The sequence below is a fragment of the Myotis daubentonii genome, chromosome 3, assembly GCF_963259705.1.
Source record: "Myotis daubentonii chromosome 3, mMyoDau2.1, whole genome shotgun sequence".
Taxonomy (NCBI): domain Eukaryota; kingdom Metazoa; phylum Chordata; class Mammalia; order Chiroptera; family Vespertilionidae; genus Myotis; species Myotis daubentonii.
The window spans coordinates 56,789,901-56,816,929 of NC_081842.1; the positions used below are offsets into that span (position 1 = coordinate 56,789,901).

The 27,029-nt window shown below is 43.8% G+C and overlaps 1 protein-coding gene across 19 annotated transcripts in view; it reads right to left on the reverse strand.

The window, feature by feature from the left end:
• The window catches only part of KALRN (kalirin RhoGEF kinase), a 646,808-nt gene that overhangs the window by 316,031 nt on the left and 303,748 nt on the right, over positions 1–27,029 (reverse strand). For all 19 annotated transcript variants that reach the window (XM_059687615.1, XM_059687614.1, XM_059687613.1 and 16 more), the window contains exon 10: positions 20,167–20,289. In XM_059687615.1, the coding sequence (XP_059543598.1) occupies positions 20,167–20,289 (123 nt within the window). The remainder of the gene's footprint in view (positions 1–20,166; positions 20,290–27,029) is intronic.

A 27,029-nucleotide genomic window follows, 5' to 3' on the forward strand; every position in this document is an offset into this window, starting at 1 on the left:
CTCGCTGCTGACACCTAGACCTCAGACTTTCAGCGCCCAGCACTGTGAGATGATACCTCTCTGCTGTTTCCAGCCACCCAGGTTGTGGTTCTCTGTCACAGTCGCCTTGGGAAACTTATACAGGCGCTGTTCTGTGCACTGTATGTAGGATGTTCAGCAGCATCCTGGGCCTCTACCCACAGGATGTCAATCCCTTCCCCAGATGTAATAACCTAAAATGTCCCCAGGCATTGCCAAATGGACCCTGGAGGGGCAAGACTGCCTTCCACTGCTTTCGACCACAAGACCACAGAGCAAGCTCCAGTGAAGGAGGCCATTTGATTTCCTCAATGTACCGTGCGCTTCTGATGGTCCTTCCAGGGGCATAGGCGTTAGGGATCACCTAATCTGTGGTTCTCATAGGACAGGGCGAGAGGGTAAAGGAGCTTGGGGGGAAAAAGTGATGCCCAGTCCCTGCCTCTGGATAAACCAAACTATGGTTCTGATTCTACTTATCAATTGATCAGTGGATAAAAAACAAACTGATAATGATGGCTATTCGTTTTGGATCCATTTACAGATATTACAACATGTGGTAGATATGCTATTCTATCATGTTACAGATAAGAAAACTGAGGCTTGGAAAGGCAAAAGAACTTGAGTGAGCTCACATAGCTGGTGAGTGGCAGATGCCAATCTGGAATTCACATTTATTTGACCCCAAGCAAAACATGCTTTGAATTTTGCTGTGCTGAATGGAAATTTGCCAATAAATATTAATGGTTTATATATAATTATCTCTGAGTGATAGTAGGGATGATCTTTCTAAATGTTTTCTAGATGTTCTATGGTGAACATGTGTTAATTTTATAATCAGAAAAAAATGGAAAAGCATTTAAAGTATAAAAATTCCATTCAGGTAAAAAATAAACAGAAATTTTTATATTTACATACATTTGCCTATTTTTATATGTGTAAGAAGAAAGACACACAAGATAACGGATTATCTTGAGAGAGAGATTGGGAAGTGGGAGTGCAGGGATAATTAGCATTTTTATTCACATGACTTTGCAATGTTTCACTCATTAATACAACTAACAGGAATCTTTCAAAATTTGAGAAACACCAAAGAAAGAACTTTTAAAGGAAAATAATCCACTATATTTTTGTCAGTGGAGTGCACTTAGAAATACAAGTAAGTTGTATTACAAATGTATTTAGCTTAAAGATGGGTGCACTTCCTGCTTCTGGGCTCTTGAAGACACTAATGCTTGACCAACCACAGTGAGATACACAGTCACAAAATATGTAATGATTCTCTGTTGCCCCAATCAGAGGTTTCACCTTTCTCAGTTTGAACTTTATGACACTGCTCAGCATAGCTTAGAAGAAATGTGATTTTGGCATGACATATATATATGTGTATATATATATATATGTATATATATATATATATACATATACATATATATATATATATATATATATATATATATATATATATACAAAATAATTCCAGTTAAAAATAATCACCTAAGGAATCTTAAAAATTGTTCTCCCTGGGCACAATGACAGCATCAACTACCACGACCCTGAGCTGTTTTGTGCAGCAGTCAGAGGTAAAAGACATGTCAAATCTGAAAACCTGGACAAGCATGTTTTATGGTGAACACCCAGGAGCCCCTGTCTGGAAGGGGCTGTATGGTTTGCTTTAAAGGCTTCCCCATCAGCATCACATAAACATCAGAGCCTAATGCCCACAGCAGGGAGCTGACAGCAGAGAGGCAGGCAGGGGCCAGTCCTTGGGTACCTCTGTGTATGACACTGGCAGGCTGCAGTGGATTGATATGGTACGCGCCCTTTACCTAGAAATCAGCAAAATAAAGGTGGAGTGATATACACATGAAAGGGGTAATAGGCAATATCTAGTTCTAGAAGAATTGGCCTCCCTCATTCACTCTCACTGGTCCACTCTAGGATTGAGATTTCAGTGGCTTTAGAAAGCCTACGTCACTTACATATCATCTTCAATATACCATTAAATCCATCATTATCACCTGTCCACTGTGACTCAGTGGTTGAGCATTGACTTGTGAACCAGGAGATCACGGCTCAATTCTGGTGGGGGCACATGCCTGGGCTGCAGGCTTGATTCCTAGTGGGGGGCATATAGGAGGCAGCCTATCAATGATTCTCTCTCATCATTAATGTTTCTATCTCTCTCTCCCTCTTCCTTCCTCTGTAAAATCAATAAAAAAATATTTTTTAAAAATCCACCACCACCATCCTCCTCCTCATCATCATCATAGAAATATGGCTCTTATAATCATCATCATCATCATCATCATAGAAATATGGCTCTTATCATCATCATCATCATCATCATAGAAATATGGCTCTTAGCCACAGGGCTGCTCCAGGGCCTGCAGGGAGTGACACACACTGCTTGGGGGCGGTATCCCTGCTCAGGTCCCTCTGAACGCAGGCCAGCCCTGGGAGGACACTGCAGTGTTGAAGGGAAAAGGAAAACCTTTGCCTCTGCAGTGGCCTGGAGGTGTCTCTACTCATGACTGGAATTAGTGAACATTGCCATGTACCCTGAGGCAAAGGAAAGAAAAGAAAGAAAGAAGGAAGGAAGGAAGGAAGGAAGGAAGGAAGGAAGGAAGGAAGGAAGGAAGGAAGGAAGAAAGAAAGAAAGAAAGAAAGAAAGAAAGAAAGAAAGAAAGAAAGAAAGAAAGAAAGGGAAAAAGAAAGAAAGAAGGAAGGGGAAGGGAAGGGAAGGGAAGGAAAGGGAAGGGAAGGAAAGGAAAGGAAAGGAAAGAAGGAAGGAAGGAAGGAAGGAAGGAAGGAAGGAAGGAAGGAAGAAAGAAAGAAAGAAAGAAAGAAAGAAAGAAAGAAAGAAAGAAAGAAAGAAAGAAAGAGCAAATGAAAAAAATGGGTGATTTATGTCCAGATCACTCTGTATACAAGGCATGGGAAATTTAAATTGTATTTTAGAAAGTTTACCATCAATAAAAATGAAATTTGAGAAGTTTCAGCATGAAGTGCTTAGGGTTAAGTCTTGGTTCTGGATGAAATTAAATTACGTCAAACAGTTCACTTTCCAAGGACTAGAAGGGAGGCGCGACAGTGGTACAAAGTGGTGACATAGGCCAAGGGCACACCAGGCCATGGAGAGTGCAAGGAAGATGAATAAGCCTGACGAAGTTTTCAGGAGGCACATTTTTGAGCCAACTTTAAAGACTCTAAAATGGAAAGGGAGAGGGGAGGAATCTGCTAAGCAAAAGAATGGCCTCGGCAAAGATCTGGAATGGGAAGTCAGGAAGATGTGAGGTTGCCTTGGCAAGGAACTGAGAGAAGTACAGTTCTGGGGGTTTCTCCTTCAAGCTGGGGTTGGTGATGGAAAGCTTGTTGGGGTCAGGTACTAGCCGTGGCTACTGGCTCTTCAGGAAGAAAAGCCCAGTTTGGGCATCAGAGAGCCCAGCTCTGGCCCTCACTGTGGGCTGAGCCCCACACAGTGGCTATGTGGTGGGGAAGGAGGTGCGTGACAGAGACAGGAGGGACAGAGGAAGGAGATGTGCACTCAGAACGAGGCCACCTGCACACTCTCTCAGACAGGGTGGGATTCAGAGACTTACTCCACGGCAGAAGAGACACCAGATATCCACCAAGGACTGCACACCGCAGACCATTGGCCGAGACCCAGAGCCCTCGAGTCCTAGGGACCCCACTTTCACAGAGGAAACGCACATTCCCCCCGTTTCCTTTTCTTAGGAGACTGAGTGAAGAGACTCGCCCATTGGAGCATTTCCTCAGGGCAGAGATGCTGCGTGAGACCAAAGTCTTCCCACATAGGGCCCTCGAGGGAAAGGGCAGAATTCCAATAGCTGGAAATTGGACCAGGAGACAGGGAAGAGCCATGAGGTTCAGGCTCACACCCCATCATTCACCTCGTTATCTGGAGCTCTTGAATGCGGCTAACTTTTAGAGGCCAAGAGCTATCTTCCATGACCACAGACTGTACTCATAGCGCCCAGTCATGAGAGCCTCAGCAAGAACCCTGAGGAACTCAGTACAAACCCACCCTCAACACTACAAAGGGAAAACTAAGCAATGGGGTTAGTGAGTGGTGACACAATGACTGGAAGCACGCTGGCTAAGAAATGGGTCTGGCAGGGCATGAGTAACTTCGCAGAGAGCCCAGGACTCGCTGGAAGGGCATAACTAGCCCAATTGCCTGCTGCTGAGCAGGTCACGTGGGCTGGGCTTCCCTATTCTCTCTGGTTGGAAGGGCATGTAAGGTAAGTGGTCAGAGGGGTCCACATACAGAGCATCAACCTACTTTTGACCCCAAAGCCTCACTGACCCACAGTTATATAAACACCAGTACAAGGTTTATTCAATCACTAGCTTTAGCTTTAGAATGTGGCAAGTTTCCCCAGCTAATCCTGCTATGTATGGGAATCTGGCCCTCAAACCGCCTAAGAAGTCCGGGGCATGACGAGTTCGGTTAAACTGAGAGGCTCGTCAGCACATTCTCTCTCTTGGGAAATACCCTGTGTGGGGCAATATCATCAATCTTTTCTGAATCTTTAGTTCCTCTTTTCTGACCGTGTTCCAGACATGATCTCATCCACTGTCACTATATCCCCCGAATAATAATGATGACAATTTACATTTGCTCCATGCTCTAGACTTAAAGTGCTTTTAAGTGCATTGTCTTTTGGATGCCTACTTCAACTACGATGGAGTAAACATTCCCCCCATTTTACAGATGCAGAAATGAGGCTGGTTGAGGTCAGGTGACCTGTGCATTCGGCTGGAGTTGCTCAGGGCTTCCCACCCAGGTGTTCCAGTCCCTGCATCTTCTCGGGGATTTTCTTACCTCCCACAAGGAAGAGGGGAGGGAGAACCTGTAACTACGGTTTTGTTGGTGAGGAGATTATGGCACTAATTGTAGAAGTGGCCTTCACATGAGGCATAGGGTAAGGAAAGAGACAATCTAGGAGATTACCCTGTGCCAAAGTCATCTGGTGCCAGATCATCTGGCCACCTGAAGCCAGGATGAAATCTGATTTCTTGGTGTAAATCTCAAACCTCAAACCTTTCTAACTTTACAAACCTGTAAAACTTTTACCAGAGTGACAGCTACGGCAGGTGGGTCAGACCCAAGGTTTGCATCTAGATAGCCCTGTCGCCTTTAGCTGTAGTTTTGTAAGCAAATGAGCCTGATCTTTTGAATCCCAAGACATGAAAGAGTCCATGATTTAGGCAGAGTCCAAGCCTCGTGAAGAAGAAAACGTGTCCATCACATGGACTTGAGTTCCCCTTTTAACTTTACTAAATGTCCCCATCTCTCCCTGTTATTTTCAAATTCTAGGCATGTGATGGACTAAAGTCCACCAGAGATAGTCAATCCATAGTTGGCATCACTGAGGCTCAGATATATTGTACAAAATAGCCCACAGCCTGAAACACCATGGAGAGATGTAATTACAACTGAGGCTGCCAGTACTTGGTGCTGTTGGCTCCTGTAATGTAGTAGGACAGTTGCACTAGTCTCTACGGAAACCCAGGCTGACTGGGCCTTTGTCTTGTGTCTCTGAAGATGAATAAAGACGTCCATCCTCGTGAATCCTGGGTGCCGCCTGGTACTGCAGGAGGCTGCAAGAGCTCAGCTCCCTCTGACCGGGATCTGGCTTACTTTCCAGGTGGAATGAATCAGATGCGGTGGTTTGTTCCTGTCAGAATTTGGCAGTGAGCTTTCCTCCTGTTAAAAATTTATTCCAAACAAAATTGGTCCATGAAAATGCCTCCAGTTGCTCATTGGCAGAGGAAAAAAGGACACATAATCTGCTTGGTGGGTTGTTCTTGTTGGCGATGTGTGTTTGTTTTTCCATTTGCATAACCTACAGCCTGAAGCCCTTCCACTCAGGCTCTTGGGCGCTGTTACCTGACCCAGCTGCCTCATCTACCCACAAGTCCTCAGAAGCCTTGCCCTGCAGCCTGGATACTCCTGGTTGTGCCATCACCCTGAATGGCACAGCAAGGAGCACTTGCCTCAGGAGCTCGTAGGGGTCCTGGAACACGCTGCCTACCTGAGACCACACTTGGACCAGAGCTAAGTGCTGCAGCCTGGAGCCTGACTAGAGCCCCTATTTCGGGAAAGGACCTTCCAGGAGAAGATGGGACAGACATGAAGGAAAAAGAGGAGGACAAGAAGAGAAAGAAGAAAGTAGGAAGAGGAGGAGGAAAGAGGCTACAGAAATTACTGTTTTGAAGTGCTCACCATCATCATGTCCCACCAGGGCCAGTTTTAGGGGCCCAGAGGGCTCTTATTAGGCACCTACAGTGGGGAACTGGAAAGGCTTGGGAGGACACTGTGCACTCCCATTTTCTGAAGCTTTTTCTTGGGAAAAGATCCTGAAGACTCAGCTTAAACCCAGCCCTGTTTGCAATGCTTATTTTGCTACTTCTTACTGACTTATGACAGTACTTCTTTTTAGTAGCCTATAAGTTACTAGAATCTGAAAAAGAGTAAGAATTTTAAATATTAAAGACTTCACAAGCAAAAATAAGTAACATTGCAGACATATCTCTATTACCATGGATATATCATTAAGTGAAAAAAGCTGGTGAATAATAAACATATACGTATTGAGAAATATCTGGAAAGCATTGGCAACTGTTATACCTACAGCTGAGTGGGTGAATTATTTTTGGGGTTTTTGCTCATCTGCACTTCTATATTGAAATGCATAGTTTTATAATTAAAATTTTAAAAAAGAAAGATAAAACTTCATTTGGAAAAAAATAGAAATGAGAGTTGAATAAGTTCAGTGTTTCCCTGTTACTCCAAAATGTATGTGAGCTAGAAGCGTGGGCTCTGGGGTCAAACTGCCTGAGTTCAAATCTTGCTTCCTGCACTTGAATGCTCCTCTCTAGGACTGACTTTTCATCTGAAGAGTGAGGATAATAGTAAAACCTACACTATAGAATTATTTCAATAATTAAAAGATATTTCTTGTAAAGGTATGTATAAAATAAATGGCAGTTATTATTACTTGTTCTTGTTTTCCTTTATAGCACAGGTTTAAAACCTTGCAGATATTTTTCAAAACATTTCTATCCTGGATAAATATTTTCATTGTGGAATTTGCATACATTCCCATGCATGCAAATCCATCACATGCCCCTTCTTGCTTCAGCTGAGACAGTGCTGGCTCCCACGGCACAGCATACCCCCGCGCTGTCCTGCTCCTAATGTGTCACAGAAATGAGAAAAGGAGGGAAGAGATAGGAAGTCGATTTGGCTTCTTTCAATCTGGGCAGGTTGACCTGTGTTGAAACTAATTATTGGAAGACATGGTAATTGATGGTTTGCTTTCAGAATCAATACTGGGCTGACGAGAAAGCTTTCCTCTGCTACAGCTCCCCTGTTTCCTTTCTCAACCATGCCAATGCTCTCCCTCTGAAAGTATCTTTATTCTTCCCATCTGCAGGCATTCTCACTGTGCCAGGTAAGTATGTAGTCACTCTGTGAAGCTAGTGGTCAGGCAGCTGTACCCTCAAGGAGGCCTGCTGAGTCCGAGTCCTTTAGGTGGGAGAGTGCTCTCTCTTGGTGCCCAGGCTCTCTCCCTCCTTCTCCCTTCCCTGGGGCCCCACGGCAGGCTCAGCTCCAGTTCAATTACAGAAATCAGATGGCCTCACACATCTTACTAACAGACTGGTCCCCCATAACAGGTCCCATGGGCAGCCAATCCAACCCTGCCCTGGTGCTCAGGTTTGATAATCAGACTCCTGTCCCATCCCTAAGAGCCAGCATTTCCTTCCTGGTGCCCCAGAAACCCTGCCTCTGATTTGCAGCCCAGTGGCTGGAGCCCTGCTATCTGTTAAGAGCCTTCTCAATGCAACCTACCCTCCCTTTGGCCCTGTGAACACACTGGTTCTTGGATGCCCAGGGCTAGGTACCCCCAACCACTCTCTCCCGGGTAGGACAAAGCATTACTCTGTTGCCTTTGTTTGGTTCTGACCATCTCTTCCATAATGCTCAACCTGAGGGCCAAGCTTGTCAGTACCTGTAGCTGATCTGTCCCCTTGGCATACGACCCATATCAGACAGGCCCACTCTTTCCAACATATAAACAGACCACACCAAGTTGTGTCTTGAGAGATAGCAGCATACTTGATAACCTAGCAGTGCGTGAGGCTTAGAATTTCTCCATCACCATTACCACAGTCACCTCTGCTGCCATAGAGCCCATTCATCAGGCACCTCTGATAAACCAAAATCCCTATGAGGCATGTTCCATATGTTATTTCTAATCCTCATATCACCCTTCAGGGTAGGTGTCACTATCTCCATTTTAGAGTGGACGCTGAAGCTCAGGGAAACTAAGTGACTGTCACAAGCCCCAGGCCAACAAAAAGAAAGACCGACTGACTGTAGATGCTACGCTTTTCTTCACTAGACCATATGCCCATAGATGGGAAATCAGAACTGAGGGGAATGTCTCAAATAGGCTGTGGAGCTATCAAGGGGTATGCATTTGGAAATTATGAGGTTTAGTTCATGATAATCTGACCTCAGCAAAAGGTAAAAGGAAAGAGACAAAAATAATGTCCTGGGCTGGCCTAGTGTAGTGCACCATTTTGTGCTATAAAATGAAAAGAAGATTCAGGCAAGATATTGGCCAAGTTAATTGTTAAATAGGCCAAGATCCAGCAGAGCCAAGTGTCACCAACTGTGTGTCACATCCAAAGTTCTCATGTGTCAAGAGAGTCTATGGCAAGGTGGTTAGAATCCCAGCTCCGCACTTACTAGCTCTGCCAAATCAAGTTAGTTATCCAACCTTTTTGCCTCAGATTCCTTATCTGTAAGTGCAAATTAGAAATATGTAACTCATGGGATGTTATGAGAATTGAGTTAACATAAGAATAGAAAGTACTCAGTAAGTGTTATTGCTACCGCTATCATTATTGCTGTTATTAGGGTCGCCTCTGCAGGGAGAAGGAAAAGAGCCTATCAGTGAACGTGGCCTACTGAATAAAAAGCATAACTAAATGAGTTGTCTTGAACTCAAAATCAATAACTGAACATAGAATCAACATGCTCCTTTTGTCTAATTTACTTTTTTTTTGGTTTTGTTGTTGCCTTTAAGATTCCTTTTTATTTTTTTAATTAAATCTTTATTGTTCAGATTATTACATTTGTTCCTCTTTTTTTCCCCCCCATAACTCCCCTCCTCCCAGCTCCCGCCCCACCCTCCGCCCTCACTCCCCACCCACTGTCCTCATCCATAGGTGCACGATTTTTGTCCAGTCTCTTTCCGCATCTCCCACACCCCTTCCCCCCCCAAGAATAGTCAGTCCATTCCCTTTCTATATCCCTGATTCTATTATGATCACCAGATTATTTATTCACTTGATTCTTAGATTCACTTGTTGATAGATGCATATTTGTTGTTCATAATTTGTATCTTTACCTTTTTTTCTTCTTCCTCTTCTTAAAGGATACCTTTCAGCATTTTATATAATACTGGTTTGGTGGTGATGAACTCCTTTAGCTTTTCCTTATCTGTGAAGCTCTTTATCTGACCTTCCGTTCTGAACGATAGCTTTGCTGGATAAAGTAATCTTGGTTGTAGGTTCTTGGTATTCATCACTTTGAATATTTCTTGCCATTCCCTTCTGGCCTGCAAAGTTTCTGTTGAGAAATCAGCTGACAGTCGTATGGGTATTCCCTTGTAGGTAATTGGATTTCTTTCTCTTGCTGCTTTTAAGATTCTTTCTTTGTCTTTTGCTCTTGGCATTTTAATTATGATGTGTCTTGGTGTGGTCTTCTTTGGATTCCTTTTGTTTGGGGTTCTCTGCGCTTCCTGGACCTGTAGGTCTATTTCTTTCACCAGGTGGGGGAAGTTTTCTGTCATTATTTCTTTAAATAGGTTTTCAATATCTTGGTCTCTCTCATCTTCTGGCACCCCTATAATTCTGATGTTGGTGCGCTTGAAGCTGTCCCAGAGGCTCCTTACACTATCTTCGTATTTTCGGATTCTTTTTTCATTTTGCTTTTCCAGTTGGGTGTTTTTTGCTTCTTCGCATTTCGAATCTTTGACTTGATTCTTGCGCTCCTCTGGTCTGCTGTTGGGTGTCTGTATAATATTCTTTATTTCAGTCAGTGTATGCTTAATTTCTAGTTGGTTCTTTATCACAACATCGAGGGTCTCATTAGATTTCTTGAGGATCTCACTACATTTATCGGCGGTCTCACCAGTCTTTTCGAGGGCCTTACTAAGTTTATCGGCAGCTTCTAGACAGTTCTTAAGAGACCTTCAAAGTGTGGTTCTGAACTCAATATCCTCCATTGACAGTTTTGTCCTGTTTCTTTGTCTCCGCATTTTTTAAGCTTTCTTGGTACACCCCCTAGTGGTCTTTGTGCGCAGTCTTGTTGCCTTTAAGCCTTGATTGATGTCGGCAATACCGGGGGTGATTTGACCTCCAGGCTAACTGGCTATGAGAGTCAGCTGTGTCTGCAGTGGGAGAGCTTCTGTGCTGGATCTCTAGGGCGGTGCTAATCTAGCATTTGCCTGAGGCTATCAGGCAAATGGTTCTGCACAGGGCTTGGGCGGGGCGGGTCCCCGGGGATCTACAGGGAGGGCGGAGCAAGCAGTTATGGCTGCTCTCAGTTCCTTCCCCAGGGGCTCTGCCTCTCAGAGTCCCAGCAATGGCTGCAAACCTCGGAGAGAAAGCTGCCTTCGAGTTCGGACCGAAGCCAGACAGTCCCGCTTCTCCCGTTTGAGTCTTGGTCCCCAGAGACTCGCCTGGATCTGGAGCTCAGAGTCTGAAACTCCCTCCCGATTGAAAACAACAACCTCGCCCTCCGCCGCCAGCCCGCTCCGCGCGCGCGCGCACTCCGCACCTGAGTATTTCACTTCAGCACTGCGCCTCCTCTGAGTCTGGGTATGATATTCTCTTTCCTCCTAGTTGTAGAATTTCCACTCAGCCAGCCTTCCTGTGGTTTTGGATGATGTCCGTTCTGTCCTTTAGTTATATCTCTGAAGTGGTTGTTCGAGGGCAGCAATCTCCGGCGTTAACCTATGCCGCCATCTTGGTTTCTCCAAGATTCCTTTTTAAAAAGCCAATCTTATTCACCCTAACCAAGGAGGATTTCTGAAAGGGAACAAGAACTTCACCACACTTCAGCCACCAGAGGGAGAGGATTAAGCCTCCCCTGAAAGTCAGGCTCAGTGTGATGGTAACTATCCCAGCTAGAAAAAACATGGAACCTTAATGGGGCTGGGGAAATGGACAGAGTAAAGAATACCACGTCCTTTTGTCAAAATTGGTTTCCTGTGGCTTAATATGAAATAATTACTTAGTGTGTGTTTTTAATTAAAAAATACCGAAGAGTCAAAGAACTCATTCAAATTTTGACTCTAAGATGCCTCTTCCCAAGGGCCAGATGCTGGGAGGGGCTGTCTAGGCTAACTCTCCTGCAGTGCAGTCTCCAGTTCTATCAGGATGGCTCTCAGTTAGGTCCCAGGTTTCATGATTCTGGGGCCAGTGTTCTTAGGAATACCCATCTCTTCTCCATTTATCGTTCTCAGAGCTGGAAGGGACTGTAGAGATCATGTGGCCTGAAATACACCTAACAAAGGAATCCCCTCTATATCATTCATTCCTTTATTTTTCAAATGCTAATTACATGTTGGGCTCATCATGCTAGACGTTGGGATAAAAAGACTAACAAAAATAAATTCCTGCTCTAAGAAAGGTACCAGTCCAGCTGGGTAGTGAGGCTAGCATACAATTGGTGACACCATGTGATAAGTACTACCATGATAGGGATGTAAGCTAGAAAACTGGCAATCAATCCAAACCATGGAAGCCACTGAAGGCTTCCTGGAAGAGGTGATATTTGAGATGAATGTTTAAAGAAGAATAGAGCCCTAGCCGGTTTGGTTCAGTGGATAGATTATCGGCCTATGGATGAAAGGGTCCCAGATTCGATTCCAGTCAAGGGCACATGCCTGGGTTGTGGGCTCAATCCCTAGTGGGGGGCATACAGGAGGCAGCCAATCAATGATTCTCTCTCATCATTGATGTTTCTATCTTTCTCTCCCTCTCCCTTCCTCTCTGAAATCAATAAAAATATATTAAAAAATAAAGATGAATAGAAGTTGGTTAGGAGTGGACAGAGTTAAACAGGTGGGAAGGATTAAAGAGGAGATAGCACTGACACCTGAGAGCATGGCATGCTCAGGTCAACACTGGGACAGCAGGCCTGTAGGGGGGTAGAGGGAGCACAGGAGAAGTAAAAAGTAAAACTGGAGAAGGCAGTTACCAGATCATTAAAGGTATGTAATACCAAGAGTTTGAACTTTATCTAGGTGGGAAGCCATCTGTGGGATGGCTTTAAGGAGACCATGATTGGCGTCAAGGAAAACAGGAAGCTATTGTGATCATCCAAGCAAGAGGAAAATCAGACTCTGATCTAAGGCTGTGATCATGGAGATAGAGGGAAAGGGATATTAGAAGGTAGAATCTGTAGGACTTTGGGGTGGACTCATGAGGGGGAGAACAAGAGGGGAATCAAGAATGACTCCCAAGTTTCTGTCTTGAGCAACTGAGTAGTTGGTGTCCTTCACTGCCATAGGGAATACAAGAGGAAGAACACACTGGGAAGGGAAAATAAAATAAATTTTGGACACACTGGGTTTGAGAACCCTCTGAGAAATCTAAGTGGAGGTATCCAGAAAGCCAAGGAATTTATGAACAGGGAGCTCAGGGGTAAAATCAGAGATGACACACAGATATGGGAGCCATCGGAGCAGGGGTATCACTTGAGCCTGGGAAAGAATATAAAATCATGCAGGGAGTGTAAAGTGAGAAGAGATCTGAGGAACAAATTCTGGGAGGAAGGGAGAAGAGTCTAAGAAGGACCACACAGAAAGACATAGGAAATCAAGAGCATGGTATCATGGAAGTCTTGGTAGAAGATAACTTAATAAAAAAAAGAACTGGTCAACAGGGTCAACTGCTTCAGAAAGACCAATTAATATCTGAAAAGTGTGCATTGGATTTAGCAACACAATTGATCAGGTGGAGACTTGGCTAAGATTAACCTTGGTTAGCCAGAGGAAACAGAAGGCAAGGGGCAGGGGTCAAGGGCATCTAGGAGGTGAGGAAGTAGAGGTACAAATATAGACTCTTCTCTTGAGAACTTGGGCTATGAAGGGAAGGAGAATCAGGAAAGTGGGGCCCCAAAAAGTTAGTCTTGGTTTCTTTTTCTTTCTTTGTTTTTAAGATGGAAAAGACTTGCAGATGTTTATATTCTAAGGAAAGAAGGGTTGCCTCTACTGGAAAAACCTCCTGTGATAAGAATCACATTACATGGCTAGACATTTCAAAAAGCAATTGTGGGTTAGAAGTGATACCTAAAATAAGCTAAAATTGGTTCACGATACCTTCCAAACGTATCTCTTTTACAGGTAGCCTTCAACTCTCAAACCCACTCCCCTGCCTTTAATAAAAAAATATATATATATATTTATTCAGAACTGAACATATCCAGTTACTTCAGCTTCACTATCCTGGCAACTTTCCAATAATCACAGGATAGTTTGTCAAGATCCTTTTGAAAATATATTTTCTAGAATTAGGCATAATATTCCACATGTGATCTAAATAGCTAGTGTATAGATAAATTCTTATCCTTCTGGTTTACAGGTTATATTTTTGTTTATCTCACTACTCAAAAGCCTTTAATATTCCCTTTTGCTCTGAGAGTGATATCTAAACGCTTTCATCTAAGTGTCAAGGTTCTTGAGAGTCTAGACAACCTACACTCTTTCAGGCTTTGCTACAATGATTCGCTCTCTACCATGTAGAACCTTTGGCTCTCAGCGACTTATTTACAGTGTCACAGAATTTACAGGGGATGCCAGGAAAGTTGAAGACTCTCATCACCACCATGTTTTTCCTTGAGCCAGAACTGAAATCACATACTCATTTTCCATATCCTTCATCTGACGGAGCAGACAACGGTCCTCTCCAAGAACCACCAGGGCTTCTTTTTTGCTCTCCTTTCATCTCTGTTATTTCCCCAAATCATTCATTACCCTCAGGTCTGTAGCTCTCACAGGGATGTGAGCCTTTCTGATATACCCTCACCCACCTATTAGAGTCCTTTAGACAAAACATACTCTTCTATTGCCATGTTCTACTTATGAACTCTATACCCTGAACTCTCGGGAATATTTATTATACTGATCTTCTTGTGTCAAAACACCTTGCTTATTACACATGCCTTTTGTTGATATAAGAGAGGCTATAAATGTTGTTTGCAATCTATATTCTTCGTATTTCATTTAAACCCAGGGTGATGATCTAAGGCAGTGGTTCTCAACCTTGGCTGCGCATTAGAATCACCTGGGAATCTTTTTAAAATCCTGATTTCTGGGCCTTATCCTCTGGAAATTGTTCCTTTGTTACTAATGTTGTGGCCCCACCCCATAACAAAGAAAGAGAATTTCCGGAGGTTGAGGCCCACAAATCAGGATTTTAAAAAGATTCCCAGGTGATTCTAATGTGCAGCCAAGGTTGAGAACCACTGAGCTAAGGGAATTTACTCCACAAAGTGCTTCTTTTTAAGTCACCTGGTGCCTCGAACAGCTGGTTGTAGCTTTACTGGGATAATTTCCTCATTCCACTTCAAAATTCCCTAAATCCTTCTAGATAGGTCAACAAGGTTTTCTGCCAAAGCACTTCCTCCCCGATCTTTGCAGGATGCACCCTGCCCCGTGTCAGAAGTCCATTATCCTAGTTCTGTAGGATACAGTCCAGAAAAACCTTTTAAAATGCCATCAGCATCGGCAGCCACTTGTTCTCAAAGCCTCCCTTCTTTCAATAGTCATTGCCATCACATGAAACAAGACATAAAAACACCACCTGTGCTTCCAAATCTTTCTGTTGGCTACCCAGAACTTCAAAGTCATAAGGAATACAGTCCCAAGTCCTCCTGAGTGTGCCATCCGTTTCACACACTGGGTTTGAGAACCTTCTGAGAAGCAGCCAAAGTGGGGGGACAATTCATGGCCGTGGTCCAAGGGACTCGGCAAGCTCTCTATAATATCTTGGATAGTGGCTCTGACCCCCTCTCAATTTTCCACATCAAAAGCATACACTTGGTTCGGAGTTACCATGGCAGGAAACATCTTCCTCGCAGCAGCGCAGGCAGCAATGTCTGCCTGTGTCCGCAGAGGGGATGTCCTAAAGCCACCTGGGGGACCAGGGCTGCACAAGATCCAAAGGCAAAGACTGCCCTTCATTTTTTTTTGCTGTTTCACATTCTTCCACTTGCCCACTTTCTGACATTAATTTCTCTGCATATTCCTGGCTTTCTTCCTCACTATATTTTTTCATCCTGCTTAAGAGCCTTTTATCCTCTCTAAGAAGCTGGAGTGTGAAAAAGCATCTATTTAGGGTCTTTTCCTTCTGCTTGTGTTTGCAGCTACTATAATTGGTCTCGGGCATGAAAAGGAAGATGTAACTTATTCCAAAGGTCACCACACCACCCCCGAGGCAGGTGCATGTACTGGATTGCCAAATGTTTCCCTTCCATTTTTGCCTATTTTGACCCCAAGAGTGAGAATGAACAATTTTTTAAAATTTTTTTCAAAAAAAATTGTTCTAGTCAAGTTTGAGAAAAAAGCTAGGATCAGATAGAGAAATAACTAACCAGAGGTTATTGAATAAAGTACTTACTCGTGACTATGTTTTTATATTTCTTAAACATCTTTTCTTTAAATGGCCTGCTTTTTCAAAAATGTTACACTAATGCTACTTAATATGCTTAGCTGCTTAAATAGGATTTGAGACATTGGATAATATATATTTGAATGTAAATGCTTGATAATTTTTGACTAAGCTGGCTTACAGAAAGTCTGGCATTGCAGATAATGAGGTGATAAATCAGACCACTAATAGAGAATGCACAGCGGCTCTCTCAACCATAGGCACTCAAGTACTTTTCCACTAAGTAACAGCAAATATCTCAGGAGAAAGTAACAGTGTGGTATCCCATTCTACCTCCTGGGCAGATATGAGCACATCTTTCCCCTGACAGCTATGCTACTGTAGGCAGCAACTTCATCTTATACTTGTTCATACTCCTGATGATACCTAACATGCCAAAAATGTATGTAAAAATATAGTAAGTTACCTTTTTAAAATCTCGTTTACTCTATGACCCACATCATTTAATGAGTTTATGGACAACTTGAGTCAAGGATCTACCAGAACCAGGAGGGTTTCCCACCGGTGCCAGGATCTTCTATTCGAGCACAGAAAACTCAGTAGCTTGGACTAAGAAAGACCTGTAGAGACAGACCCTGGGTGCACCCCCTGGCTGGACCCTCACCACCTGCCAGTCAGGAGCTTCCTCAGTCAGGTTATCATGACTGGTCCTCTCCTCCTGCCCCTCAGCTTCTTGTAGGCTATTCAGAGAGTGCCCTCTGCAGGATGAACTGAGGACTCATAAGTACTTTATTCATTTCCTTCAAATGACAGGTGAAGAGTCTGTTTCAAATGTGTTCAAGAGCTAATAAGCAAAAAAATTAAAGTTCAAGTTTAATGAGAGATAATGGATTGCTACATTCATTCTTCACAGCTATCATTTATATTTATTTTAATAACTTCCTTAAATGTCTTTACCCCAAAGGGTAACCAATGGTGAGAATCACAGGTGCCCCCCATCTGTCTCAGAGTGGAGACGGATGTGTTCCGTGGCTCTCTGCTACACCTCCCCCTCTCCCTGCATAGCCATCTCTGACGGAGGGCTGGTCCTCCCTGCAGAGGGCAATTTCCAGGAGCTGAAACACATGCTAACAGCTCTTCCTGCTTTGATTCAAGTCCATGTTTGAAAACTGAAAACAGAATGGGAGCTCAGTGTTCCCTTCTCATGTCAGCCTCAGGTCAAATAATCATAGAATCAGAAGCGGAAAGCGGTTCCTTCACTAAATCATGATCCTCCACAGGACCACGATGCCCCAGCCTCCTACTTCACACCACGCGACACCCTTCCTGCCCGTATCTCCTACCAGCACCCCAAACAACAAGGGAAAGCTTCTCCACTGTCACTTAGTGTCACTGATCTCTGACTAACTCAAGAATTATCCAACTCCTGGTTAGATCCACTCCTCTCCTCCAGAGGTGCTCACCTGACTGAGAACAGAAGTGAGAGAGAAAGGGAGCACCCTTTCCTGCCTGGATCTCCCCCTTCCTCACCACCTGAGCATGATGATCACATGCACAGGACAAGGCAGGGCTGAGGCAGGCGGCTTCCAATGGTCATCTGCCCTTGCCGTGGTCATAATTGGTTTTTCCACGTGGACTACCAATTCCAGGATGCTAGGCAGCCCCACTGCCCACTCCCTCCCGCCTAGTGGGAACAAAACAGGATTCATTTCTAGACCAGCGGTTGCTAACCTTTCGGACTTCACGGACTACCGGTTGGAGACCGCTGTTCTAGACTACAGGACCCACTCATCTCTAGAGCCCTACATACATACAGCACAATGCGGCGACCTCATGGCCCCTGGCTTGGGTATTCCACAGCTGCTATCCCTCTTCCCAGAGCAAACATTCCTCCTAAAAGCAGAGCCTTGGGGAAGGTAGAACTCTTCCTTCTTTCTCACCGTCTATCAGAATCCAGAGGCAGGGAGAAGTGGATTATACCAAGAGATCAGTAGTTGTAATACATGTCAAACAGGATGGCCACAGCAGCCCCCTCTCCCATTCTTGCTTTTTGCTCTGCATTTTTCATGAGCAAATGGGTACTCAGAAATGAGTTTATACCCAGTTCCTATACCTCAAAAAGGAGGGACAGCATGGAGTTAGGTAAGAACACGACTGTGGAGTCAAACAGACCTGGGTTTGAATCCCAGCAGGACCCCCACCAAACCAGATGACCTGAGCACACTGAGAACTTTCTGAGCCTTCGTGTCTCTTCCATAAACAAGGCCAACACCATCTGTCAGTCAGGACTGGTGGGATGTAAAATACATAATGGAAACAAAAACTCAAAAAAATGTGTCCATTCTTCCTCTAGTAAATTAATGTGTGTCTGGTACTACGTGAAGACATTGTCCCATGTGAAAGGCATATCAGGCACCAGTGAGAATGCAAAGGAGCAAATGGGAGGAATGGGATTAAAGTTGGAGTGGCTGCCAGGCCTGCCTGGTTGTAAAAACACATAAATGACAGCTCCTTCATGAGCCTGAAACCAAGGCTGTCATTGCCTGTGAGGCTGCAGCAGGAAGGGATGGGCTGGGTCAGAGCTGGGGTGGCTCTGAGGACGTCCTCCCTAAGTGAAGAGAGGCTGAGGCACAAGACAGCCAAAAGCCAAGAGCCTCAAAGATCTGGGATGGCTCCATTCCAACAGATTAGCCCAGGTTCCACCCCCCATTCTCAGCAGACAGGGGGTCCAAATGGCCCTCTCCCATCTTTTGCCCCTAACAGGCTGGAGAGGCACCCAGAATGCCTTGGCACCCAGATATTTTGGATCTGTGCTACATCTTGCCCACAAAAGCACACTGGCCCTGTGTCTACACTATGCTGGCATAGTCCAGCTAGTTCTGCAGAAGGTCCTTGTGTAGCTACAAGGCTTCTTTTTGTTGTTGTGGTGGTGGTGGTGGAGGTGATAAAATATACATAATGCAAGGCTTGTCAAGTTTAGAGGTATTAAGTAGATTCACATTGTTGTGCCACCATCACCACCATCCAGCCCCAGAACTCTTTATTTTGCAAAACTGAAAGTCTGTGCCTATTAAATAATAACTCCCCATTCCTTTTCTGCCCAGCTCTCTCCCATTCTTTGTCCCCTAACAGAGTAGAGAGGCATCCAGAAGGCAACCACCATCCTACCTGCTGTCTCAATGAATTTGACTATTCAATAAATTTGACGACTTCACATAACTGGACTCATACAATATTTGTCCTTTTGTGACTGACTTATTCCACATAGCATATTGTACTCAAGTTCATCCATGTTGTAGGATCCTTCTTTAAGGCTGAATAATATGCCATTGTATGTATATACCACATTTGGTATATACATCCATCAATGGACACTAGCACACTTTTGGCTACTGTGAATAACACTACTATGAAAATGGGTATACAAATGCTTTTCACTTCCCACCTTTTAATTCTTTGGGGTATATACCCAGAAGTGGGATAGTTGAATCATATGGTAATGCTATGTTTAATTTAGTTTAGTTTTCACAGTGGCTGCACCATTTTACATTCCCACCAGCAGTGCACAACTGTGAAGCTTTATTCCGCAGGTTGGGTCTAATCTACCTTCATGCACCAGGTTCAGGTCGCTGCTGACATGATCCCTTCCCAGCTGCCCCTTCCCGCCCTGATTCTGAAAAGTCTTATTCCCCCTGCAACTGATCACACTTGACCACGCCATTTCATCTGGAAGATGGAGATTGTGAGGATCCATTTGGAATTTTCCCAAAAAAGAAATATAAGGGAGTTAAAATAAAATCTTGGGGGTGGAGCCTCAGAACAAAAACCCTCTTATATCACTCCACCATTGAGACAAATGGTTAAGGTCTCTCATACAGCCACTCTGTGCAAATTAGAAAACAGTGCCCTTTTTGGAATAGGTATGCAGCTCAGCTAAAAGGCTGAATATTGTGCAAATTACAGGCTAAATACTGTGCCAGTGATACAAAGGCACTTTCTGTGGGCACATGGTATGGTCACCAGGTGCCATCTCTACCTCCAGGTCCTGGAAGGTGCACAGCTTTAGAAACAGAGCAGCCACTGATTTCTAGCTCCACTTGACTGCAGTGACAACCATAGGGGTGGCTTTGGGCTGTTGATGGTCCTAACGCCATTCCCTCCTGCCATCACCACCTTGTAGACGAGGCATTTACAGATCATGCCAGCAGAATGATTTTCTTTGATGACTGTAAACTGAGGGCCTATTTACCACTCATGTAGGGACCCAAGAGCAGACAAAGGTCTCCTTGCGTTAGGCAGAATGGCAGCCCAGAAGCCATGGGCTATCAACCAACGTGCCTCCCCAGACACCAAAGTCACGGCCCTGGTCTCTCTCACCCAGCTCCACACACACATGCACACACACACCTACAACTATACTCAGCATCTTACCTGAGCCACCTCTTCAAAGTCATCATGTCGCTTCTGCAGGGCTCGGGCTCGATGCAGGGATTTCCCAACCCCTGTGTGTTTGCTGAGAAAGGCCTCACCATGGTTTTCAATCCAGTCCAACACCTGATCAGAGAAGAAAGACAGAAACAATGACTTTTGGGCAGAAGGAAAGACATGTGACAACATATGTGACTGCTGAAGTCCTGGAGTCCCCATCCCAATCAGAAGGCAGCAAGCAGTCCAGGTGGAAATGTTCAATCACGGTAGATACAGGGGGTTTCTTTACAGCCATGGGCAATACAACAGCCCCACCCTTAACTAAATTCAGCTCTTCCTTTTTTATCTCCACAATATCACCTCATTACTTTTTAGTTTTCTCACCTTAATTAATTCCTTTTTAAAAGTAAGCTACATAGACCATCAGGCACAGTTTAACGCCCTCAATCACCTTAATTCCAACCACATAAAGTATCAAGTTGGGCAGTTCCTCGGCTTTCTCTCTACCGTAAAAATAGTCACAGCAGTGGCAACCAGCTACAGGCATGCTGCCTCACTGTGCTCCCGGGACTCTCCTAATCTTGGAAGTAAAGTCTAGAGTAGTTGGTTTCCAACTGGAGGGATGCTCAAGATAGCTAATCACCAGGACAACTGCCCTCTCTGGCTCCTTTCCACCTCTCTCCCCCACGCATCACCAACCGACCAACCAAATAAATAAGGTCTTTGCACCCTTAAGGCCTTTAGTATCTATGATTCTCTTGGGAAGCAGTGGCGACTGGATACTCTTCCAGGCTTAAAGACCTAGTGATTTGGCCTCAAGATATTTTCCTCAGTGTTTGGAGAAGCTGGAACAGAGGTGGCTGCAGCAGTAGAGACATGAGTGAGGGGATGCTGAGAAAGTGAGAAAATATGTTGTCTCGAGGGGCACTTCACAAGGGGAGTGGAAACCCCTTAAAAATCTTGAAATGTAAGGAGGACCAAAGCCTTTAACATCCCTTTTGCATTTGCTCAGGTGGCCTAACAAAAATGTGGGAGAAAGGAAGCAGTTCATTTCTGTTGCTGAGGGAATGGCGCTCAGTAAATCAGGCAGCTACAATGACATCAGAATCATGCAGACATACTAGCACCTGTTTCAAATCCGGCCCAAACTCAGCTGATCTCACTCTACTCGTACTATACTAAACTTTAACTGAGTATTTGATTAATGATGATGAATTAGCCTTCTCAGATTTTAAAAGGACTTTTGGGAAAATGACAGATGAACTAGGCCTGTTTAAAAGGGTGCTTTAATCCATTCCTCTGTTTTTTCTACAGATTGCCCTATGGCAAGCAGATAGATAAAATCATCCCATAGCCAGCAGGCATGGAAGTTCCAGCTCTGCGGAATCCAGCCTTCGGCTTCACCCTCTCTGGCACCTGAGATAAACGAATGCCTGCAATTGTGCAAAGTACAAAGCCTTCAAAGTCTTCAATGACAGTGTCACCAAGGCCACAACAAGATGGTATTGAATAACATAAACTGATGAACATATAGAAACATGAAACAGACTGTCAAACCTCAGAGAGAAGGCAGGGGAGTGGGGGGAGAGATCAACCAATGAACTCATGTGTATATGTATAACTCATGGACACAGACAATAGGGTGGTGAAGACCTGGGGGAGTAGGGGCATTGGTCAGGGTAGAAGTCAATGGGGGAAAAGGGGGACATATGTAATACTTTCAACGATAAAAATTAAAAGAAAAAAAGATGGTGTTAGTTCAGAGCAATAGACATGTGAATATATTAACATGTTTGTGAAGTGGTTTGACAAACAACCACTTAACAAAGCCAGAAGGTCAGGTAATTGTCCATTAAAATGAAGAAAAAGGGTTTTTTTTAAAAAAATGCTTTTAAACATTGGATGTAGAGATTTTGGAGGCACATCTGTAAAAAGAAATCGCAGTAGTAAATGAACTGTATTTTTACCTTTTGCAAACACTGAAAGGCAGCATTGAAAGGAGCTCTAAATGTTCCTTTCTTAGAAGAAAGAAGAGCCTGTGTTCCCTCAGAATTATGTATGGTGAAATTTCAACAGCAGAAAAATCAGGAGAGTGTATTTTTACTTGACTTGCAACAATTTGATCCCACAATTCTCTATTATAAAGGGGAGAATGAGCACCAGCATGCAAGGTCAAGGATAAATAGTTCAAGTCTCAAAGTTTCCCATCGCACAGTTTTATAATGTTTAGGCATATCTAAACTTTTATTAATCCCCTTTTGAGAACGAATTGAAGCTTGGGGATAATTTTTACATACAAAAGAGCTGTCTTGCAGCCGTTCATGAAGGCTTTGGAATTTATGACAGATTTTCAGATTACAATTTCTTTCTTAATTTAGCTTTGCGCAGTTAAGTGCGACTTGCTTGTCTCGCACTGTTTTCATGAATTTTATTTTATTGCATTTCATTTTTTATCTCTAGCTTTAATAAAATTGGTTATTCTAAAGCACATTGGGTAAAGAAGAATGATTTTCATCCACTAGTTTGGAAATGGTGAGCTTTTTTACTCCCTGGGAGTGATTTCACAACTTTTAAACTTTATTAAAAAGCAATTTGTTTCCTGTTTAAGTTATCTTGCTTCCTTTAAAATGTCGACTTATTTTCAGTTAGTGACAGTTTACTTAATTAGCTCTACCTTAACCACTTAAAAATCTATTTACTTCCCATTTGAGAGGCTTTCACTTAGTTTAAACACAACTTTGATTGCTCTGTGATGTTACATTGCCTCTGTTTCATCCAACTCCGGCCATTAGAACTGAAGCTGTGGGGGAACCTGTGCAACCTCAATGAGATTCGGGAACTGCAGGGAAACCAATTCAATAGACAAAAAGGCAAGTGATTTAGGAAGTGAACAAAATTATTTCAGTAATACAGACACCAAAAGAGTACCCGAGGATAGGTAAGCACAATTAATATATGAGATATTGTGTAAAATGCCAATTTCTGACTGTTCTGTAACAGACGGTTAATTTAGAGCTAGCATGGTTTGATGCACACATTTGGACCACATGCTCTCTTAACCCTGATTCCATGACCCCAACCCTGGGAGTACAATCCAGCCTCCCACACGGAATGGGCAGCAGAGAAAGACACCTCTGAAAAGTAAATTAATGTGCAGCACTGGAAATCTGCACACCTCTCAGCTTCTGAACACCCAGACTCTGAACACCACTGGTTGAAGAATAAATTGCATTTCTAGCCAAACCCTGGACCTACCAAAGTGTAGGTACCTATCAAGATACCTCTTATTAGCTAACTCTGTTTAACTCTCTCATCTACAATATATTTTTAAATATTCAATTACCAATTATAATCAGAATAGTGCAGAATGGTGGTTAATTATACTGAGTGATGGCTTTGAATTGGTATTTAAGTGTTCCCAATACAAAATTTTTTATCTTTTTTTTGTGTGTAAGGGCTCTACAGGAAGCAGAGAAACACACGTGGATATGGAGATTCATACATTCAAACATATTTATTACTCTCATTGTGCCCTACATTGTGCCCTGGGTACAAGGACAGCCTGAGTACAGTGTTAAACAAGGCAGGTGTGGCCCTCACTCCAGAAACTCAGCTATATAAGCAACAAGCACTAGACCCAAAGTCACACAATTCATCATTAATTACAATGGTGAAAAGTGCCAACAGTCAGGGGCCCCTAATTGGGGGGTCAGGGAAGGCCTCTCTGAAATAAGGTTGAGCTGAGATGTGAAAGCGAATAGGACTTAAGCTCGGAATTAGAGAGATCAGCATGGCTTGAGTAGGAAGGAAGGAGGAAATGAGCCCAGAGAAGGCAGAAGCCAGATGGAGCTGAGCCTGGTGTGTGGAGTCAGCTTCCAATAGTCATGCTAAGAGCCACTGAAGGGCTGCAAGGAGGAGGAGACATTGTGGGATCTGCATTTAGAAGTTATGGTTCTGTCTGCTTTGTGGAGAGTCAGTTGGAAGACGACAAGAAGAGAGAGGTGGGAAAACAGGAGGTTACTGCAGAAATCCTGACGAGACGATGGTGGCATAGACAGGGCCAATGGCAGTGTCCGTGGAGAGATAGGCTTGAGTAATATTTAGGGGAAGGAACAGCCAGGATTTGGTGATTGGTTATGGGGGTGATGGAGAGGCAGGTGGAAGGTTGACCCCAGGGTCACTGGTGCAGAAGCAAGTTACAAGGGACAGTACAAAATGATAGGTTTTTCTTAATTTTTCTTTCAACTTTCATATTCATGCTGTGGTTTTGATAAATGACAGTTGTGCCTCTGAACTTGAGTGGAAGTAGCACCTAATGATAGTTGTCAATCTGCTTCTGGCAAGGTGCACCCTTAGTTTCAAGGAAATAATTTTATACACTATGGTTTAAAAATAAATTATAAATTGTTGATATAGCTGGATCCTAATAATATACAAAAAAATTAGGAACAAACCCATTTGAAGGACACAAATTTAGGCTTAAGTGAAATTAACCTGTGCACACTTGAAAGGGCATTTCACTGAGATATAGTTTTTGAGGGGCCCCTTAACCTGACATGCAGTCCTCTGTGGCCAGCCCCACCCCACCTTCAACCCCACCTCCAATAAGTTTCTGCCTCACCCCTAAATTCCCCCAAAGCTACTCCTTACCTCCTGAGTTTTGCTGTCGCTGTGTTTAGCTTTACTTAAAATGTCCACATCTTGTTTCTCCCTATACCCACTTTCTAGGCTCCTTTCTACTCATCCTTTAAGCGCCATCTCAAAAATCTCTAGTTTTAGCGTTTTCTCTTTAATAATCCGCCAGGCTGTGGTGGGGTCACTCATCTCTGATTCTGTCCAAACCACAATTATTGCCCATGGGCCTGTCTCTCCCACTAGCTTTCGACCTCCTCTGATTTCCAAACAGCATGGTACTCAGCACAGTGTGCTTTGCTTAAGACATGTTGAACTCAACTCAAACTCATCCCCCAACACACAACTTTGGGGTGAATATCTACAGCTCCACACTCCTACTGTTAACTCTATCTTAGCATCTCTCACAGTCTGCATTCCCAGTTCTCTCTCTCCATCTCCACCCTCTCCACTGCCCCTCTTGGCAGGTAGGTAGTTCCTACCGGTGTATTTAGTTCTCACATTCTTTCATCTGCCCCTTCCCCCAGCAGCCCTGCCAGCACCACTCATGCAGGAGATACTCAATGAATGTTTATAGCTATGAACTGTCAAGTGCAAACATGGTTGAGGCTACTGCCCGACTGTCTTGGGAGAAGTTGTGCCACCCATTCAGCAAAAGGTCTGACCTTCACCCTGTCATTGGGAACAATAGCCCCGGTAAGCATAGGACTCCTCGCCACTCCAGCAGACAGGCAGTCTTGTAAGCAACTTGTAAAGCTCTGCCTCCGTTCTTGTGCCCCAACTTTTCAAACAGAAATTACTCCTTTCCCAGAACATCCTTCTCCAAGAGAGGCACTCACATCCTAAACCGGATTTGGGAGCCAATGTAACAGCCATTATGCATAATTCCCTAATCACCCCCTTTCTTTCTCATTTAATTGTGTTTATTTCAACCAGCATACAATCAAGACAATACTTTTCAGGGGAAGAGACAGTCCTTTCTAGCTGCTAAGGAGAAGAGAAAAAGTCCTTATGAAGAGAACTACAGTATTGATTATTTTCTGAACAGTGGCCATGAATGCAGCTGAGTGAATGGAAAACATCAAGGGATCTAGATGCCTCCTATCCCAGGACTTTATTATTATTATTATTATTATTATTATTATTATTATTTGATAGAATCTTAGTTTTATTTATTTTGTTAAGATTTTTAAAATTGATTTTTTTAGAGAGAAAGGAAGAGGGAGGGAGGGAGAGAGAGAGAAAGAGAGAGAGAGAGAGAGAGAGAGAGAGAGAGAGAGAGAGAAACACTCAAAATCTCCCATTTTCATGAACACAGGCAGCTCATTTGAGTCTCAAGAACATTGTGGGTTCCATTTCATGCACCTGGAACATCCTCCTAAACACACCCCGTGGCTATCCAGCCAGTTCTCTGCTACACTAGCTGTCACTATACGGCTTATTACATGTTTGTCTGTGGTGGTGTTTTCTCTCTACCACCTGTGAGAGGCCCACGTGGGCAGGGCTCTGTTTGGGTCACCGCTATGTTCTCAGAGAGAGTTTGCAGGGTAAAGGAGTGAATGAAATCAACCAATCTGATCTGAGAACTTCCTGTGTGATAAGGGGCAGAAACCATAAAAGAACATGGAAATGTTTTGCAAACAATTGTGGAATCAGAATTCCAACTCTCTGATTCCCTCATCTGGCTCTCTGATCAATCATCTGATTTGAAATAGATTACTAAATTTGTGCCATTATTTGATCGATGGTAAAACAACAAGGTGTTTCCTTGTTTTACATAAATGGAAGGACTCCTCCCTCCCAGCCCCCAGCCTCCCGTTGTTTAGAAAGCCATTTTTCCGGAGGCCAATGGAGGAGAGTTTACACACCATCAGGTGTCTTACACTCACTTTGTTCTGTTAAAGGTTCAGGTTCACACGATGTATAAGAGTACTTAGGGCAGTCCATCAAGTCATTATTCCTGTCTCTTCCCACAGCACACTGAGCATTAGTGCTGGAGGGGAACAGTTCACACTGCCAGCGCCACCGGAGAGCCGGCAGGCGCCACTCGAAATGCCCAATTACCAGTAATTCATTTTCTGTCCCCTCTTTGGAACAAGTATGATCAAAATAAATGTCCTGCTATGGAGGGAGAAGCCATCATTTTTCTGAGAGGGCTCAGCTGAAACTCGTTAGCAGGTGTATAGACTCTCACTGTGAACTGTGGTCCCTTTGCCTGACAGATGTCACGCTGA